Source organism: Rhinatrema bivittatum, chromosome 9 (genome assembly GCF_901001135.1).
Source record: "Rhinatrema bivittatum chromosome 9, aRhiBiv1.1, whole genome shotgun sequence".
In the NCBI taxonomy this organism is placed as follows: Eukaryota; Metazoa; Chordata; class Amphibia; order Gymnophiona; family Rhinatrematidae; genus Rhinatrema; species Rhinatrema bivittatum.
Genome location: NC_042623.1, coordinates 54,830,243 through 54,847,677, shown reverse-complemented (window position 1 = coordinate 54,847,677; position 17,435 = coordinate 54,830,243). Strand labels below are relative to the sequence as shown.

Here is a 17,435-nt window from a genome sequence, read left to right as displayed (position 1 = left end):
GACCAAAATCCCATTACAGATTTCCCCCGGCATACCGCCCCCCCCCAACCAGAGAGACTGGCATCCATGGTGACCACCATCCAGTCGGGCACCTCCAGGGGAACACCTCGGATTAAATTGTCCGTTATCAGCCACCAATCGAGACTGGACCGCGCTGCATCCATCAGTGGGAGAGGAAGAAGAAACAATTCAGAGATGGGATTCCAGCGGGAAAGCAACACGGACTATAAAAGGCCGCATATGAGCAAAGGCCCAGGGAACCAGTTCCAAGGTTGAGGTCGTCAAGCCGAGAACTTGCAAGTAATCCCGGACCCTGGGAGGATGCTTGAGTAACAAGGCTCTTACTCGAGCCTGCAATCTGGAAATGCATTCTGTGGAAAGAAATACTCTGCCCTGCTGTGTGTCGAATAGAGTCCCCAAATACTCCAAGGACTGAGAGGGCACGAGCCTGCTCTTGGATAAATTGACCACACAGCCCAGCGACTGAAGTAGCTGGAGTACCTTGTGAACCGCCAACCGGGCCAGTGGTTCCGACTTTGCTCGAATCAGCCAGTCGTCCAGGTAGGGATGTACCAGCAGCCCTTCCTTCCAGAGATGGGCTGCCACAACTACCATTACCTTGGTGAACGTCCTGGGTGCGGTGGCCAGCCCAAAGAGCAGGACTCGAAACTGAAAATGCTGACCCTGTATCGCAAAACAAAAGAACTTCTGGTGATCCGAGCGGATGCCTATATGAAGGTACGCCTCCGTGAGATCCAGGGACGCCAGAAACTCTCCCTTTCGCACCAAGGCAATGACTGACCAGAGCGTTTCCATGCGAAAATATGGCACCCTGAGGCATCTGTTCACTCGTTTGAGATCCAGAATGGGCAGAAAGGATCCTTCTTTCTTTGGCACCACGAAGTAAATGGAATAACGGCCCTTCCTTCTTGCCTCTGGAGGTACTGGGATGATGGCTCCTAACTGCCGCAGGTGCAGCAAAGTTTTCTGGACCACTCTTCGCTTGGTTGCAGGGAGAGATGAGAAACCTATCCCGAGAACGCATTGCAAAATCTAAAGCATAGCCTTGTCTTATCACGGCCAGCACCCACTGGTCCAGTTACCTTGGCCCATTTCTCGAAAAATAGGGATAGACTGCCCCCTACCGCAGGCACCGAGGAATTGACCAGCGTCCCTTCATTGTGAAGACTTAGCCCCCGAAATAGACTGGGAATTCCCGGCTCTGCCAAATTTTCTGGCACGAAAGGACTGGGACCAGGACTGCTGTCTAGTTGGTGCCTGACGAAAAGAAGAACTGGGCGCTCTAGCTGGCCAGAAACGACGATTCCCTCTGAATCTGGCCTGAGACGAGAAAGCACCTCGTGACTTAGGTCTGTCCTCCAGCAGCCTATGGACCTTATTCTCTCCCAGAGATTGAATCGGATCTTCCAAGTCCTTTCCGAAAAGCAATTTACCCTTGAAGGGCAAAGAACCCAGCTACGCCTTGGAGGACACGTCCGCCGACCAGTTTCTTAACCACAGGAGTCTCCGAGCAGAGACCGCAGATATCATGGACCTCGCCAACGTCCGCAACAGATCGTGAAGCGCATCAGCACTGTAGGCCATTGAAGCTTCTAGCCGTCCTGTTTGGGCGGCCTCCTCATCGGAGAAACCCGCGTTAGCCTGTAACTGTTGAACCCAGCGCAGACCCGCTCGCAAGGCAAAATTGCTGCACATGGCCGCCTGCACTCCCAGTGCCGACACCTCAAAAATCTTTTTAAGCTGCACCTCCAACTTCCTGACTTGCAGGTCCTTGAGTGCTGTAGCCCCTGTGACCGGGATCATGGTCTTCTTGGTAACCGCAGACACTGCCGCATCCACCCTGGGCACTCATAGCAGCTCCGGCAGAGGATATAGCTAATCCTTCAAACCAAGATCCATGGTATCCCACTCCTGGAAGAGTAAGACCGTAGCCGAAAAATGAAAAGGGAAGAAAGTAGCATGGCCTCTCAGACCCAGCAAAACCGGATCCATCGCTCCCAGTTTGGATTCCTCAGGTGGCCCCTCAATGCCCAGCTCAGCCAAAATAGAAGGGATAAGAGGACCCAGCTCCTCTCTTCTAAAGAGACTGACCACCTTAGGATCGTCCCCTTTCATCACATGTGAACCCCTTGCTGAACCCTGCGGATGCACATCAGCATCAGCATCCACCCCCTGCGGGGGTTGGACTGAGGGTCTGGGTCCCCAGGGTCAGTATCTCGATCAGAGGTATCCGAGTCAGTCTGAGGGACCCCTGTTCAGAGAGAACGCTTAGGTCTTGATGGGTCAGCAGCCTCCTGAGACCTAGAGCATTTCCTGGAAATAGGCTTGGACCCCAGAGACCTGGATTTTAAGCCAGACTGCTGCTTCCATGATTTTTTTGCTTTATAAGCTTTATGGAGCAGTAAAACAAAGTCCGACGAGAAAGAGGAAATCCTCCATTGCTGGCAAATCACGATGCAAAAAGGTCCCTTTCACCTGGGAACCTCTGCTGAGGAGAAAGAGGCGGTAAAAACCCCTCCCCCATCGCAGCACAAGCGGCAGCTCTGAAAGACTACAAAATGTTTTCCGTTCCTGCGCTGAGCGGGAAGGGTCAGCAGGAGCTTGACCTGCAGTATCTGAGCACTCGGGTAGATTTTATTTTCACTATTTTGACAGCATTAACGCCCCGGAGGACCCCTTCCCGGCAAACATGCGGAACAAAGGCCCTCCCGGGAAAGGCGCGTGCGGGCAATAACGGCATCGAGAGAAAACAGAATTTTACACCGACAAGAAAAAATTTCAAAAATAACTCACCCCCGCTCCTAAAACGCGCCAAGACAAGGAGGAAGGAGAGAGCCGCAGCGATACTGCTGGCCGAATGAAAAGAAACTTTTTTTTTTTGTTTAAGAAACTTGCCCAGCAGTGGTCCAAGGTGCTGATTCCTGTTGGGTGGAGTGAACCGGGCTCCCCGGTGTCGCACCCAAAGCTGCCCAAGAAAGAAATTAGAGTCCTCGACCCTCTTATGCAGCTGCCTCACGACCAGTGGGGGATGGCCCTCTCAGGACCTCACAACCCCCTGGGAGGCTGAAGACAACACTGCTACGACTAAGGTTTTGGGTTTTTTTGTTTTGTTTTTTTTAGCCAAATTGACTAAGAAATAAGAAAAGGAACCAAAAAAATACCTAACTTGACTAACTCCCAAAACAAACTACCACACAGCCCAGACTGTAGGTTTGGTACCCCCACCATCTGCTGGAGACAAAGGAATACTGCCAGACTGTAGGAGGCACCATTCTATTTATAGGCGGAGCGTTGTTATGGTAACTGCTCTGTCTCCATTTGCTAGAGGGGGGGGCCAAACCCAGGAGTCTGGACTGCTCCAGGTACGTACGGGGAAATAATAAATGCTGTGATTCAGTGCATACCCAGTCTGCACTGTCCTAGTCCTGGAGGTTCACCTAGTCAGTCTGGATTTCAGGACAGCCACAATGATTGCATACGAGACAGCTTTGCATATATGGGGGACCCAGCACAAGCAAATCTCTCATAGGCACATTCATTACCAATATCCCAAAAACCAGTCCGGTTAGGTGTGCTTCCAAGACAGGACTGGGAATCACTGCTATCTAAACCACAGGAAGGAAAGCGTGAAATAAGGAGGAATGCACTGCAACATGGAGCAAAGTACATAGATTCTTTTGCGAGTATATTGTTTCAGCACCGCACCACCTTCTTCTCCATTGTTTGCTGTACCTGGCAAGCTCCATCGTTCTCTTTATCATAACAGGGACTGCCAGAGCTACCTCTGGTAAAGAGAATGCTGGGCCCTCAGGCATGCTCGAGACAAGAGAACTACTGCCGTGTACTCCCCTCACCTGCTAGTCCTCAAAAACAAACTAATCTGACTGACTGAGCAGAAGGCGTAAAGTAAGGTGAATGCCTTGTTCAGCTGGGTCCCCAGGCACAGAGGCGCCTTGAATTCAAGCCCTGGATCCCAATCCAAAGCTCTACCCAGCAGATGACTCCCTCCTCCCTCATCGTTCAGAAACACCTACTTAGTTCTCAGAGCCCCAAGTACATTAATGCTGAGATGTTTTCTTTTGCACAACAAAATGTAAGTAATATTAAACAAATCACTCGTCTCACGTTCCATCATTCCTGTTCCGTTCCATGCCACATTCATTCTCAGGTACGCCCACCCAATGTAGACATTACCATTTCTCAGGAACCTGTGTATTTTATAAACCTTTCTTCCCTGCTGTATTGCACTCATGCAAAACCAATCATCTCGGGACCTGGTGTCCACGATGAATTAATTTCTGTAAAGTTAGCAAGTAGCACATTTAAAACTAACCAGAGAAAGTTCTTTTTCACTCAACGCACGATTAAACTCTAGAATTTGTTGCCAGAGGATGTGGTTAGTGCAGTTAGTGTAGCTGGGTTTAAAAAAAGGTTTGGATAAGTTCATGGAGGAGAAGTCCATTCCCTGCTATTAATCAAGTTAACTTAGGGAATGGCCTCTGATTTACTGGCATCAGTAGATGGGATCTGCTTAGTTTTTGGGTAATTGCCAGGTTCTTGTGGCCTAGTTTGGCCTCTGTTGGAACAGGATGCTGGGCTTGATGGACCCGTGGTCTGACCCAGCATGGCAATTTATTATTATTAATAATCACTGGTTGCGATCTAATCAGCCAAAATCGGCTTTGATAGAATAATGACCAAGAATAATCACCTCTAACCTGTGCAGTCAAAAACATGATCTCCCCATTACAAAATCCCTTAGACATGACACGAGCGACTGCAAAAATTGTGGGGTCATTGGCAGCACTTACCCCCTTATTTTCTGCCTCACAAAGCACAAGGAATTGAACACCACCATTTACCTTGTTCTGCTTAAATAAATGGGCAATGCCACTCGTTAAGGACTTCACTGCGCCGCTCTTCTGCTCCATCATCTTCTCCAGATTCAAGCGAAGTCCTGTGACTAAAGAAAAGAAAAATATGTGCCTTTAGTCCTGCAAGTATCGATGGCCTGGGAGAATGGAATTTATTTTACTATTGCCTTTCTCCCTGTACATCGGTTCCCTTCACGTTTCCATGCCCATGGACATCCAGTTAGGTAGAAAATCTGGCCAACCCCCAAGCCCACATCAGCACTAAGGCGTGGGGAATGAATACACTACCAGTTCAACTAAGGATACAGCAGGAGAAAAATAAATTTAAAGCAGAACTCAAAACATGGTTGTTCAATGCGGCCTATAACGAAGATGAGAAACAGACTTGTATTTAAGTGTACATTCACAGGTGACTATTTTTAACCTTTAAATAATCCTGGAAGTATATATTTTTATGCTTTTAGTATTTTATTGGTTTAATATTTATGGTTTCATATGCTTCTTTTTTAATAATCAATACCTTTTTTGTAATCTTAATTTTTACCTGTTTTATTCTTATAATTGATTGTAATTTCTCTTATTGTATATTTAGTGTAATGTTAACCATTGTGAAGGCTATGCTGAGACAACGGTATACAAATGACAATAAACCTTAAGTCAAATCTGTTCCTGTCAGCTTAATTCAGTTCACAGGATCTCTCCTTGCTGCCTCATTCCCCATACCACTAACACAGCAGTCCCCCTTCCCCCAACTGCCTTGCAAAGTTAAAACCAAGTGTTGGAGAGTTGTTCTTCTGGACCTCTAGCTCCCACCAGAAAAGAAACAGTCTGGTCAGCATGACTGCCTTCCCTGCAAACCTCTCAAGCCAAATGAAATGTTTTGCAAGCACAGGCATGCAAAACATTTCCATTTTCTGGAACCTGCTGCTGTGGACTGTGATCTTACCTTCAATTCCTCTGCTGGCAAAATCCTTCCCATGAGCCAAATGGTAAAGATGAGAGTTGTTCAGCAAGGCCTAGAAATCAATGGCATTGCTTTAGATATTTCTTTGCACAGGAAGCGTGTGGTCAATGGTAAAATAGAAATTACTGAGATAGTCTTTATACAGTAACAGGTAAAAACTTAGATCGTAAGCATTCTGGGGCAGGATATATCTATGGTACCTGCATCTATCTCACCCTGAACTACTAATGAGGCATGAGCTAAATCCAGATAAAGAAAATATACACACTAAGTTACACAGTAAATGAAGACAGATAAAGATCAACTGGCCAATTCAGCCTGCCCAGTTATCTTCATCTGTTTCTCTCCCAGTCAGTAGATGAGCATATAAACTCCCCTACATAAACCAACACCAGCATCAAACAGTCTTCCATGTCTTCTGCTAAACCACTCAACCCTGTTCCTACCACTGACCTAAGCATGTCTAAAGTCCATTAGAATATGGACCTCTCTCATTTTCCTTTTGGTTCCTACAAATATCCTACAATACCCAAGCATGAGGGTCCCTCCATATCTTAAAGTTTTGTAATAAACCAAATAGCCATTAAACCTAGTGTGCTGTCTTTCAAAACATTAGGCCACTCCTTGCTTATTAATGTTAGGGTCACAACCATGGCTGCCCCAGGATCATAACGCTGCTGTTGTAATCATGTCCGCTCCATGCAGGTTACCCACCTATAGCCAATCTTGGGTTCCCACTCTGTGAGAGTTCGAAGATTAAGCAGTGATCAGCCTGACCAACCGCTGGAGAGACAAGGGTGGAGATACTGCTCTTTCCTCAGAACCAGTACCAAGTCTATACCTCATCATGACGTTAGGATGCCATCTTTCAAAAGATATGTTAAGTCAAGCTCCTGCCTACACTGTGCAAATTAAAGATCTCCATACTACTGTGGCTTCATTATCCCACAGAATGAGCAATCTAGATACAGACACACAAAAAAAAACCCCTATTCCTTGTTATAATGTATGCAACTATGCAGCCATTTGTCCTGCTGTGCCATTAATCATCAAAAAAGTAAAAAAAAAAAAAAAAAACCCCACAACATTTCTATCCAGGATGTAAAAGGAAAATTGGTTCTTACCTGCTAATTTTCATTCCTGTAGTACCACGGATCAGCCCAGACTGCTGGGTTATGCCTCCCTTCCATCAGACGGAGACAGAGAAAAACTTGAAGGGTACCACCAAAAGTATGGTGCACCACCTGCAGCCCCCTTCAGCATAAACAGTATCAAAGCAGACAAGGAATTCAAACTGGTAACAGGAGTCCAAATTTAAATGGATAAACCTAATCTATGAGAATCAACTATGTACAAAATAAGAGCACTTGTGAAATCTTCATCCTGCCCTATAGTGTGACAGTAAATTAAAAGTTTCAAGCAGATCCAAAAAATTTCAGAATGTGTAACCTGGGCGGGTGTCTGGGCTGATCCATGGTACTACAGAAACGAAAATTAGCAGGTAAGAACCAATTTTCCTTTCCCTGTACGTACCCGGATCAGCCCAGACTGCTGGGATGTACCCAAGCTGCCTTACATGGGGTGGGACATAGAAAGCACCGCTCGAAGCACACCGCTTCCGAAACTCTTTGAGTCAAGAGCCCTAACATCCAAGCGGTAATGCCGAGCAAAAGTAAGCAAAGATTTCCAAGTCGCTGCCCTACAGATCTCCTGGGGGGAACCAACTGACTTTCTGCCCAGGACTCAGCCTGAGACCGAAGCGAATGAGCCTTAAGACCGTCTGGAACTACTCACCCGTGACATATGTATGCCGAAGCAATAGCTTCCTTCAACCACCGAGGAATGGTGGTCTTGGAAGCCTTATGCCCTTTCTTAGGACTGCTCCACAAGACAAAAAGATGATCCGACAGACGAAATTCATTAGTGACCTCCAAGTAACGCAGAAGAACCCGCCTGACATCCAACTTCTTCAATTCACGTGCATGCGGAGAATCTTGATCCAAATCGTAAAACGCAGGCGACTCCACTGACTGGTTCACATGAAAAGCCGATACCACCTTAGGAAGAAAAGATGGCATTGTTCACAAAGAAACGCCGGAATATGAAAACCTAAGAAAAGGTTTGCGACAAGATAGAGCCTGAATCTCAGAAACTCTCCGAGCCAAGCAGATAGCCACCAAACACCATTTTCGGCGTAAGATCTTTAAAGTAACGCACCTAAGCTGTTCAAAAGGAGGTTCACACAATGTTCGAAGGACCAAATTCAAACTCCAAGAAGGACAAACAGCCGGAGGGGCAGAATCAAATGCTTAGCACCTCTAAGAAAATGAACCACATCAGGATGAGCCGCTATGGACACTCCTTCCACCTTCCCTCGTAAACAGACTAAAGCTGCCACTTGAACCTGCAGAGAACTGAAAGCTAACCCCTTTGCCAAACCCTCTTGTAAGAAGACTAGGATGTGGACTATCAAGACGTGCCTAGGGGCAACTTTCGATCTACTACACCAGGAGTCAAAAACTTTCCAGACTCGGACATACGTAAGAGGTTGAAGTTTTGCAAGCCCGCAAAAAAGAGTGAAAATCACCGTATCCAGATAACCCTTCTTTCTCAACTGTCACCTCTCATAAGCCAAGCCGCTAGACAAAAGTGATCCATCTGGTCGAAAAATACTGGAAGATGACCCATGCGGAGCGGGCCACCCACTGCAAGGTTGATGAGATCCGCGAACCACGACCTCCGTGGCCATTCCGGAGCCACCAGGATGGGCCTCTATTCTTAAGACCTTGCCTACCAGGGGCCAAGGGAAGGCATAGAGCAGAATGTCGTGGGGCCACGGAAGGACAAGGGCATCCACTCCTTCCGCTCTCTTCTGCGACTGAAGAAGCACAACGTGTTGGCATTCCCCCGAGTCGCCATTAAATCCAAACGGGGAATCCCCCACCAATGAGTCAACAACTCTGACAGCTCCCACTCTCCGGGATCCAGTCTCTGACGGCTCAGAAAATCTGCCTGAATGTTGTCTACCCGGACAATGTGAGAAGCTGTTACCCTGAGCAGATTTCTCTCCACCCAGGCCATGAGCTCATCCACCTCCGCCGCCACGGGACGGCTTTCTTCCTCCTTGCCGGTTGATGTATGCCGCCGTCTTGGGCAGGCCTACGGCCGTGAAAGGAATGAGACCAAGACTGAGACCTGCCGGCCGTCTGCCTTTGTCCAAAAAGAGCCAGTTTAGACTGGCGACAACGGCGCTGACCTCTAAAATGAGAACGGGAAGGACCAAAACCCCTAGAGGCTTTCGGCCTATCTTCCGGGAGCTTGTACATCTTATTCTCCCCCAAGGACTTAATGAGCTGTTCCAAATCATCTCCAAAAAGGAATTTCCCCCTAAAAGGAAAAGCTCCCAGCTGCAATTGGAGGAAACATCAGCCGACCAATTACGGAGCCACAAAAGCCTGCGAGCCGACACCACCGAAGCCATAGTACGCGAAGATGTATGGAGGAGATCGTACAAAGCATCGGCCCCATACGCCACCGCAGCTTCCAAATGATCAGCCTACCCTGCTTCTTCCGGGGAAAGATTCCTGGCACTCAGGAGCTGTTGTACCCACTGGAGACTCGCATGCTGCATCAAACTACTGCAAACAGCTGCCCTAACCCCAAGAGCAGACACCTCGAAAATGCGTTTGAGGAGAACTTCAAGCTTACGATCCTGGGGGTCCTTGAGGGTGCCGCCCCAACAACCGGAATAGTCATACGCTTCGTGACTGGACATGGCCGCATCACCCTTAGGAACCTTAAGAAGATCCAGAGAGTCGTCCAGCAGCAGGTACAATTTGTCCATAGCTCGGCCTACCCGAAGGCTAGCTTCCGGAGTATCCCACTCCTGAAACATCAGCTGAAGCAACATGGGATGAAACGGAAAAGTTGGGGCGAAGACCAGACAGTACTGAATCCACCGTGTCCTGATCCTGAGCTGCCTGTCCAGCCGGTATGCCCAGCTCCGTGAAGACAGGTGGGATCATCGGCTCCAATTCCTCCCTATGAAAGAGCCGAAGGCCCTGAGGATCATCCCCCTCCACTGGCACCACACGCTCGGAATCTTCATCCGCATCCGCCTGAAGCGGTATTTCCCTGGTCTTCGGGACCGGACCCTCCGCGGTCTGCCCTAATCCGGAAGACCTCAGGAGGATCCGGCCTAGGAACCTTCACGAGAGGGGGGGAGCCCAGCCACAGGTCGACCTGGAGCAGGCTCCGGATCCCCCATGGGCATAAGGCTAGCTAAGTATGCCTTATGAATCAATAAAACAAAGTCCATTGCAAAGAGTGGCTGGCCCTTTAAATTCTCCCACGGGGGGGGGGGGGGGGGGGGGGGGGGGAGGGTGTCCCAAAGGAGCAGGGGAGGAGGGAAAGAAGTCGCGGGGAGATGCAATCTGCATCAGCATCCACAGCCCCTAAAATGGCCGCTGTTCTCGCGTTCCGCGGGAGTGGAGGAGGCCTAGCGCCACGAGGCAGTGTTGGGTTGCCCACACCACGGGACTGAGCTGTCTGCTTGCCCCTCCCGCCAGCCGCTGCCGCCACCGGGCCCTCGCCCCCGGAGGAACACTGGGAGCGGAGATTCTTGCGAGAGAGCCGCGTCGCCTGCTCCCTGCAGGCACAGCATGCCGAGGCGCGCGGCATCGCCATGGTCTAGAGGAGGGTAAGCCTCAAAAATGACGACCGGAGCCCAAAACAAAAGCGGCGCTGGGGTTTTTTTGTTTTGTTTTTAAGTTGGCAAATCGGTGCCAGCGCACAACTCGTGGTTGTCTCTGTGCCGGGGGGGGGGGGGGGGGGGGGAGGGACCGGGACCGGCCCAGACGCAAGTTGTGCTCTGGTGAGGCCGGCACGTGTCGATTTGCGGATTTAAAAAAATCCCCCCCGATCACTCACTGCTGAGCTGCTCCAGGAATGCGGGAAGCTGAGAGGAGCCCCTGGCAAGCCTACCTCTGAGGAGGGAAGGGGAAAATTCACTGTCCCCTCAGGAGGCCTGTTTTTTCTTTTCTTTATTTTTTAAAGAATCAAGCTACCAAGACCGCAGGTTCTGCCACCTTCATCTGCTGGAGTCAGAGAAATACTGAAGGGGGCTGCAGGTGGTGCACTGTACTTACAGGGGATGTCCTTCAAGTTTTTCTCTTTCTCCACTGCTGGAAGGGAGGCATAACCCCAGCAGTCTGGGCTGATCCGGGTACGTACAGGGAACTAAAGTTTCTCTCAGTTCAGTTTCCACATGAGGACTGGACCATAATTAAGCACAAAAATCTTGCTCTAGGGAGTTTAAAGCATTGGACGGCAGCTACTCAACTGCAAGAAATTGTAAGTGTGAGATTTTCCAGGACTACTGGCTCTCCCCTTCAGCAGCAGCTGTGAACCACTGTAAAAACACCAAAGGCACCTAATACTAAGGATTACCAGTCCCACCACAAGGGAACATGGGCTTAACAAGCCTACTCTTGCTTCCCAGCGAGACGAGAAACAGATTAAAGAAAACACTGAACTGCAGACCAAAAGTGTTTCCTCTACAAAAATGATCATCTGACAGTTTATAATAATCACAGCCTCGATTCCACTTTCATTGGATTATAAAGGTGTTCCCTCCTTTGCACATGTGCCTTCTACATCCACAAGTATACGGTCCATGACCCAAAGGCTTTTACTGCCTCATTTCTCCTCAGTTTCTATGCAGTTGAGCTGTCCTTGAAGGACCATGGTCCACTGTATTCACCATTCTCACGTGGAAGCCATTTCTGCCAGATCCACAGAGAGAGAGAGAGAAACCCAATGGGCCTTGCAGGTTCTCAGAGACTTACCTTGGAAGGAATACAGCCAACGTTCAAGCAGGTTCCACCCAGCGTTTCATTCTTCTCCACACACACCGTCTGCACATCAAAAAGACCAAAAATCAAACAGAACAAAGCGCTGACAAGAAACCAGAACACAAACAGAAATCCAGGTTTTAAGGCTGGCAGCTGGGAGAACTCTCACGGCACAATTAAGCCACCTCTAAGCTGGGACATGGAGGGAGAAGGAAGAGCTTAAACAGCTCTTCAGCATTGGTTTCCAATGCCAAGTTTGGCTCTGCCGGAACTCTGCCCTGGGTGCATACAATGCTATACACACAGCAGGAAAATTAACCGCTTAAAACAAGGAGAAAAAGTAAAATATTAGTCTGAGAAATGTATAATTCATAAAAAGAAAACCTTTTATTGGGCTAACAAAGGTTCAAATGATGCAGGCTTTCAGGAATACTGCCATCCCTTCCTCAGCAAGCATCTCTGCCCGAATGTGTAAACATGTTCTTTTACTTTGTGACTGAAACTCAGGAGCTGTGCCTAAGGTCTGCACTGGGGCTTACAGTGCATGGAAGCAGCTCCATAATTAATTGGTAAAGAAAGTTACCAAAGCTGCTTTTGCTTCTACAGTGCTATAAAATAGTGCTATATACCCAAAAGGATACATTTCAACAATACTTTGGTGAATTTCCTTCCAAGCTTTACACAAAAGCAGATTTCTCCTGCATCCACTTTCACACAAATTGGTCAGCAGGGAGGACGTTCTGGTAGGCCTTCGAGACAGTGACAATATCCCACCAGACTCCAGTGAGAGATGTGCGCTCACCAAACCAATACTGATCACTGTGAGACTGTGCATACCTGGGGCAAACATAACACACAGCAAGCACCCTCTACATTAGGCCCTCTTACCTGGAAGCCAAGCTGTGCTGCCTTAATTGCAGCAACATACCCTCCGGGGCCAGACCCAATGACCGTGACATCAGCATCCACTTAAAAAAAAAGAAGAAGAGCAGTCAAATGCAACTCATATTGCCCAGTTACACTTTGCACTGCCTTAAACATATTACAGCCCTTGCACTTATACTGACATGACAATTCACAGCTACAATGTCGTTTAGCGCCAGTGCTGGGAAAGATTCTGCTGTTTAAGCCCTGCTGCAGGACACAAGACAGAAGAAATGAGCACAGCAAAGCAATGTTGTCACTGCTGTTTTTAAAAGGGTAAACTTCTGGATCACACAAAGACAAAGTCCAATCTGGATATGTTTTGGATTCTGATTTGACTGTAATAATGCTGAAACTGACAGAAAAGGATTAAAATCCTGCCTTTGCTTGTTCCAAAGAGGCTGGTTGCAGAAAAAAAGCAGTTGGGGGGCTGCAGTAACTGCAGCATTAATTGTGGGAGGAATGAGGAGACCAGACGATGTCACCAAGGCAGGATTTAATGAGCAGCTTGGGTAGGAGACAGCTTCAGAGAGGCATCTCCCAATCAGGGTGGGAGACAACAGAGCGGTGGCTACCATGGGTGGCAGGTTAGCCTGACAGCTAGGCAGGAATCAATGCACATTAAAAAAAGAAGCTTTATTGTATGAGGGAGTCCATTTGCTTACACACAGAGATGGAATTAGCCTCTCCCCTAATGCACTGCAGAGCAGCCACCAGACTCCAGCCAGTCCTCAGCCTATATATATTCAAATAATTCAACCTTCCACAGAAAAGCACACATTACCAGACCGGCTTTGCTCACATACAGATTCAGCCCAAGAACTTTTCTTCTAGATTCTTTCTACCTAAGAGTATAGCCCACCCATGGCAGCAGATGGCTTGCCCTCTCTCACCCTTGCCTGCAAGCTGTCTCCCTGGAGCTTTCCATACACAAGGCAAAAAGAAACCTGGTCAGTAAAAAGGGCTTCAACTTGCCTCCTGAGTCCACTAAGTAATGCTGCAGTCCCTACAGCCAGCCTCTTTGGAAAATCCTGTCCTGGCCTCTCCATGTGATGATGTCTGTCCATTCCATTAGATCCCCAAAAACGGACAGGAAAAAAAATAAATAAATAAACATTAGATCCCTGACCTAACTGTTCTCAGACTGTAAACCAAAACTGGTGATTTCCAAAATAAAAATAAAAAATAAAATAAAACCTCACATCAGGCCATGTCTCTTCAATGCACAATCTTTGGAAACCAAAACTCTGCCCTTCTCTATTACAAGTAGATGTACAACTGTGATGGTAACAAAAGGCAGCAATATCACATGGCAGCCAATGGGATGGTCTGCAACATAATAATAACAGTACACTCTCCTCATGTCCTTGGCACAAGTCAGTGATAAGGTTGCAGAATTCACAAATTTGTAGGAATCTGAAAGGGGCCACAGTGTGAATGTTCCTATGGCCCCTGAAGCTGGACCGAAACCACCAATTCATTTCACATAGGCAGGGATGGAAACACATGTAGAAAAAAAAAAACTTAGGCGCCAGTCCAAAATTTTAAAATCCAGGGAAATTTTCCTTACTTTTTTCCTCTTTTTATTGTTGCTATTTTGCTTTGCCATTTTTTGTAAATTATGCATTCTATTTTTTTTTGGGGGGGGGGGGGGCTTCTTTTAATTTTTTTTCCATTTCTGAATTTTAAGAACCCAGGCTCCCGGAATTTTCCCAGCCCTGCACAAAGGCCACCTTTTCAAGTCCCTATTGATCTGAGGTAGATTTAAACTAACCTAAAGGCAAAAAGATTCTGTAATGCTGTAATGATTCTGCTGGGCTAGCCAAAGCCCACAGCAAATGCTACTTACATGTTTGGTTGGCGTATGACCTCAGTGACACAGCAGAGAGCCCCTGCAGTCCATGTAGGATACGGCTGAAATGGCTTCTCTTAAAAGGGTGGGCAGAAAAAAGTCAGGAAAGCAATTATTTAAAATCAAAGCATTCAAGGATCATAAATTCTGCTTTTCCTATAAAGAAAGCTGGTCTGGATTACTTTGATAATTCCTGAAGTGTCTCATAATATGATTTAAAACAAATAAATTGAGGTCAGCAAGCAAGACATGGGTTTCCAAAAGAATCCAGAGGATGAGGAGATCTCTTCAACAACTTGTTAGGTTCAATGACATCAGAAAAGAAGAGGGGCTAGCCAACTTGAAGTGCCAGGGGAAGGAATAAAAATTAGAACCTGGAAAACTGATGACAGGGAAGGCCCCACATAAAAAGGTGCGAAGCAAATAAAGATGGAGAGGATAAGCTCTGCAGATAAAAAGGGTGAGGACAGGTGTTAAGGGAAGAGAAGGCTGGGAAAAGGAATCTGGTTACTAAAAAGGGTAGTGTTAAGAAGAGTCACATTATTATATGGAATTCAGACTCCAGATGTTTCTTGCCAGGTGACAGCTGCAGAGAAATGTCAGCCTTTTTAGCTTACATCCTCCTACTATGTACTGTTATTCTACCTCCTTCGAGAAAATTGTTTTACCTAACACACAGCTCTCCTTTATAAACATCAATAAGGGCCTGATTTACTAAGATTCCTCTCCCCTCCCCTCTTCCTCCAGCAACGAACGGGGAAAAAATACATAGTCAAACAGGCCATATAAGCTAGATTTTAAGGGGAGGAATGCTGACCTATTCTGCCTGCCATAAATCTGAACTCCCAGTCTCCACCACCCAAAAAAGGGAGACACTGCCCTGACTCTATCCACACAACCTCACAGCAACTCTTTGAAGGTTTTTCAGCTCTCAGGAATACATAGAGTTCTACTATTTGTACTAATCCTGGAGAGCCCTGGAATCTTTGTAGGTTGCAATATCTTTTACTGCAAGAAAAGAATTATCCACAGATAATGTTATGAGTTTTGGAGACTACATGGGTCACACTTACTTTCAAAGTTTTTCAGACAGAGCATTCAAAGGAGAAAGTTATATGGTCTGCAAAGTTTAGAATTCTCTCTTTTATAGAAACACAAAACACTTATGTGGCTCTATGACTAAAAGCAGCAGTAGACTGTCCCTGAGAGATTGCACAGGCAATATCCATTTAAAGAGTGAAAAAAAAATTATCTATGCAGGTAAGTGGGGGGATGAGAGCAGGGAAAGCTGCATTCTTAATTGTGAATAAAAAATACTTTCTAATGTGACCATATGCAGGATCATGTGTAAAACAGAATGCATCCTACATGCAGCTGACTTAATACTATACAGGGTTGAGAGCTAGTACTACTATACCCTTTAATGAGCAATTCTGGATTTCAGAATAACTGCAGGCCTACAGACTCCTGTTTCAGGCACCAGAATGATGATCTCTAGTAACCAAATACCAGGCAAGAAGTCAGATTTCCAGTGTCATATCTCAGAGTTTCACCCAGTGCCTGTAAAAACACAGACACCGTGGAATCCACATTTTGGAATATGGCACCCCAAGATCCTGTGGCTAACCTGCAGATGTACAAGATAACTCCAGATCAGCAGGGAGAGAGAAAGCTAAATCAGTCCTGGTTGGGCCTCATGGCATGTATGAACTGCGAGGTCCCATATTTATGAGAAAAGCAGGATTACAGTTCCATGATGCCAAGGGGCAAAACCTCCCCTAAATGCCTGAGGCCAACCAGTTACCCGCATGACATATAATTATTTATTTAATATACCGTCGTTCCAAATGAAGAACAAAACGGCATAATGGGCAACAAATCAACACAAAAGGGTCACATTTCTTGAAAAAAAAATGGCTAAGATAAACAGATCTATGCCTGCATTAGACCTTAAAAAAATACCCTGTCACTGAGACCATAAAAAACCAGCGCAGGCGCTTTGCAAACGATATAGGGCCTCCAAGTCCCCAGGATACTGTGGGGAAAGACTGCTCGACCCAGACCGGGTCTCGCTCTCTCAGCTCCGGCAAGGCAGGACCGACTCCACCCAGGTCTCACCTTGCTCAAGACGCAACACACCCGACTCCAGCTCTGCATTTTCTCGTCCGCCGACGAAACCTTCACCTCCTCCCTAGACAGACCCAGGCTCAACCTCCAAGGACTCCAGCAGCTGCGCAGGCGCACGAGCAGGACGGAACTTGTAGTCCTAGCGCCTACTTGGCAACCGCGGACTCTGATTGGTTGATAGTTTCAGCGGAAATTCGCACCCATTTTGGGCAAGTGAACTGAGGAAGTCAATAGGTGGCCATTTTGGTTGTGGGAAACAGAGGGCGGAAGTGTACTCTACAGACCTAGAGATCACCGCGGGAAGTTGGTCTGTTAGCGTCGGGTTGTGAGCAAGGGCTGAGCTCAGTTTTAGGGGATGAGTTTTTTTTTGCCACGCAGCTCGGGGATGTCCTTTCAGCACCAAGGGAAGTCAAGAGCCCAGGTTATAGCGCCACCTGCTAGGAGCAGCTGAAAACGATGAACCCTATTCCATGAATGAAAAGAGAAAGTATAGCGGTGGTGGAAGGGAGAACGCTTCCGTCCGCCTGTCCAGGATAAGGAAGCAGACTCCCCTGGTGGCCTGGAGTTAACCAGAGATTAGAAAGGGTAGTAAAATTAACAAGGCAATAATAATGAGAAGTTTCAGTTACTTACCGCTATAGTCATACCTGGGAACTCTCCCGATTCCCCCCATCCCACGCCGAGACTCATGAAATTTGCATCAATTGCGGATCTCAGGGGAAACACTAAAAAAAACTCAGAATTTATTGATTTTAAATTTCAGATTATTTTATAGTCAACAATGGACTCCTGATTGGTGTTCCAACATCAGCGCCACCTAA

The 17,435-nt window shown here is 47.2% G+C and overlaps 1 protein-coding gene across 1 annotated transcript in view; it reads right to left on the bottom strand.

Annotated features, from left to right (window-relative positions):
* Window positions 1–16,745, bottom strand: part of DLD (dihydrolipoamide dehydrogenase) — a 54,692-nt gene extending 37,947 nt beyond the window's left edge. Inside the window, exons 1-6 of the mRNA XM_029615644.1 lie at window positions 16,606–16,745; window positions 14,485–14,563; window positions 12,600–12,679; window positions 11,706–11,774; window positions 5,842–5,911; window positions 4,884–4,984 (exon numbers count right to left, since the gene is read on the bottom strand). Coding sequence (XP_029471504.1) covers window positions 4,884–4,984; window positions 5,842–5,911; window positions 11,706–11,774; window positions 12,600–12,679; window positions 14,485–14,563; window positions 16,606–16,644 — 438 coding nt within the window. The 5' untranslated portion in view covers window positions 16,645–16,745. The remainder of the gene's footprint in view (window positions 1–4,883; window positions 4,985–5,841; window positions 5,912–11,705; window positions 11,775–12,599; window positions 12,680–14,484; window positions 14,564–16,605) is intronic.
* Window positions 16,746–17,435: the final 690 nt, after the last annotated feature.